The sequence below is a fragment of the Sitodiplosis mosellana genome, unplaced genomic scaffold (genome assembly GCF_009176505.1).
Source record: "Sitodiplosis mosellana isolate CC-2019 unplaced genomic scaffold, AAFC_SMos_1.0 Smas_scaffold_1259, whole genome shotgun sequence".
NCBI classification, from domain to species: Eukaryota; Metazoa; Arthropoda; class Insecta; order Diptera; family Cecidomyiidae; genus Sitodiplosis; species Sitodiplosis mosellana.
Genome location: NW_022596501.1, coordinates 1,070 through 2,942, shown reverse-complemented (window position 1 = coordinate 2,942; position 1,873 = coordinate 1,070). Strand labels below are relative to the sequence as shown.

The 1,873-nt window shown below is 34.1% G+C and overlaps 1 protein-coding gene across 1 annotated transcript; it reads left to right on the top strand.

Moving 5' to 3' along the window:
- Positions 1–608: 608 nt before the first annotated feature.
- LOC129571088 (uncharacterized) lies at positions 609–1,628 on the top strand. The gene is made up of 3 exons (XM_055450855.1): positions 609–722; positions 986–1,214; positions 1,288–1,628. The coding sequence occupies exons 1-3, from the start codon at positions 669–671 to the stop codon at positions 1,470–1,472; spliced, it is 468 nt and encodes a 155-aa protein (XP_055306830.1). The 5' UTR covers positions 609–668; the 3' UTR covers positions 1,473–1,628.
- Positions 1,629–1,873: the final 245 nt, after the last annotated feature.

The following is a 1,873-nucleotide window of genomic DNA, read 5'->3' as shown; positions in this document are numbered from 1 at the left end:
AGTAAATTATGATCCCGTATATCCTTAAATTGTAGCTATATCATGGTATGTGGGCCTAAATGCAAAGGTATTCGTCATGTCGTTTAATCATTCATATTCATATTTACCGTATGTAAGCGACGGTTGATCTGTGGCTATTTTTTTTAACTTTGAAACGACTTTGAAACGGAGTTTTTTTTTGTGCATGCCGCGAAGATGTAAACGTTTTAAAATTCAAATAGCTACGTTCCATAGAAATATCATTCAACACTACAAAAGTGAAAAATATTTGCATAAATTTGCAATTCAATGCGATCAAATTGCGTTATTCTTCAAACCATAGCGAAGGTGATAAAGGAATAAAGGTAAACATCTGGTATTTTCGATGCAAAATTTGATGTGAAATGTAAAATTATGCGCATGTGTACAGGCGGAATTGCAATTCCACCAATTGACGTTAATTGTTCTGAATATTTTTCATTAAAAAATATGAGCTATAATATTCCGTGCATTTATAATCGTCATTGCGCGTGGATTAAATTATACCTTTGAGGTATTGCTTGCTGCCGTAAACACACTTGAAAAGTATATAAAAAGACGTGTTCGATCCGTATGTCCATCAAACAGTTCGTCAATTCTCTTCAATTGAAACATTTACAATAAACTGTTGATAGTTCGAAGCTGGAAAAATGCTGAGTCGAAGATCTTTCACACTACTGCTCATTGGCTTGGTGGCATCCATGGTGAGTTTGATATTGCTTTGAAATTTTTCGCTTGTAAATTTTGGATCGAATTTATTTTACATTTGATTCTTTTAGACAATTTAAGATCATTTTTCTAAGCATTTTACTCATGAAAATTTTCCATTTCAAAACATTGAAAGAAAAAAATCTTCTAATCCAAAAAGAAAGTTCATCGGAAGCATTTTTTCAAAATCAGTTGAACACCATTACAATCTCAACCATTGTTCCTATTCCGATTGTATCACTTTATTTTATTTCCACAGTTCGTAATCGTGGACGTGAGTGGAGAAGCACCACCCGGGAAGAAAGATTACGAGATTGTACCTGCGAGCAAACGAGAACCGCCAAAAAAATATGCCAAACCGGTTTTAGTTAAACAAAATTCATCTTCCGAGAAAGAAAGCGCAGATGTTCCTGCACCAGTATCATCTAACGATCCAAGCACTCAAGGATATGATAACGGCCTAGAATCTCGCGTAGGGCTAGGCGTAGGTAAATATGTTTATAGCTAATCGGGTAACATTATTATTTCGACTCACAAGTGGAATTTTGTATGATTTTTTAGCCTTGGATCCAGATTTGTCAACACCAACATTACTGCATGCAAATGTTGCTAATAAAAATCACCGAGAAAATAAGGCCAAGGAGCCACCAAAAAGTATCGTAAAAAGCAAGGTCAAAGAAATTAACGATCGCATAAAAAATAACGGTCCGGTTCCGTCCGGGAAAGCAAAAGCAAGAAAAGCTTAAACAACAATTAACTTCAAAGAAGAAGCACTTCTTAATTGAAAAGCTAATGGGCTAGCTTTCAAATATGACATTGTCATGTTCATAAAATGTAAAAACATAGAGCATTTAAGTTTATTTTGTTCAACTGAAAGAAATGAATAAACGGTTTTCTGTGTGAAAAAATATACAATTTATTGCCTCTCAGAATCTATTATAGTTTTCATAGATAAAATCAGGCATTTCTGTGTCGAGTTGGGTAACAATCAAACCAATTTTAATCACACATCGATAAAATTATTGTAAGTGAATCAAGATCGATTATTCATGTTTCAGAAACTTAGGAGTGTCATAGTGGTTCATAGAGTGTGTTGTGATTATGACATTAAATCGGTATCGTGTCTGAGTCGACAATACAAAATCGG

Excerpts from the sequence above, each read along its gene's own strand:
- LOC129571088 (XM_055450855.1), top strand. The coding sequence starts at position 669 with ATGCTGAGTCGAAGATCTTTCACACTACTGCTCATTGGCTTGGTGGCA. Across the intron at positions 723-985 it reads TTGGCTTGGTGGCATCCATG|TTCGTAATCGTGGACGTGAG; the intron begins GTGAGTTTGATA and ends TTATTTCCACAG. Across the intron at positions 1,215-1,287 it reads TCGCGTAGGGCTAGGCGTAG|CCTTGGATCCAGATTTGTCA; the intron begins GTAAATATGTTT and ends ATGATTTTTTAG.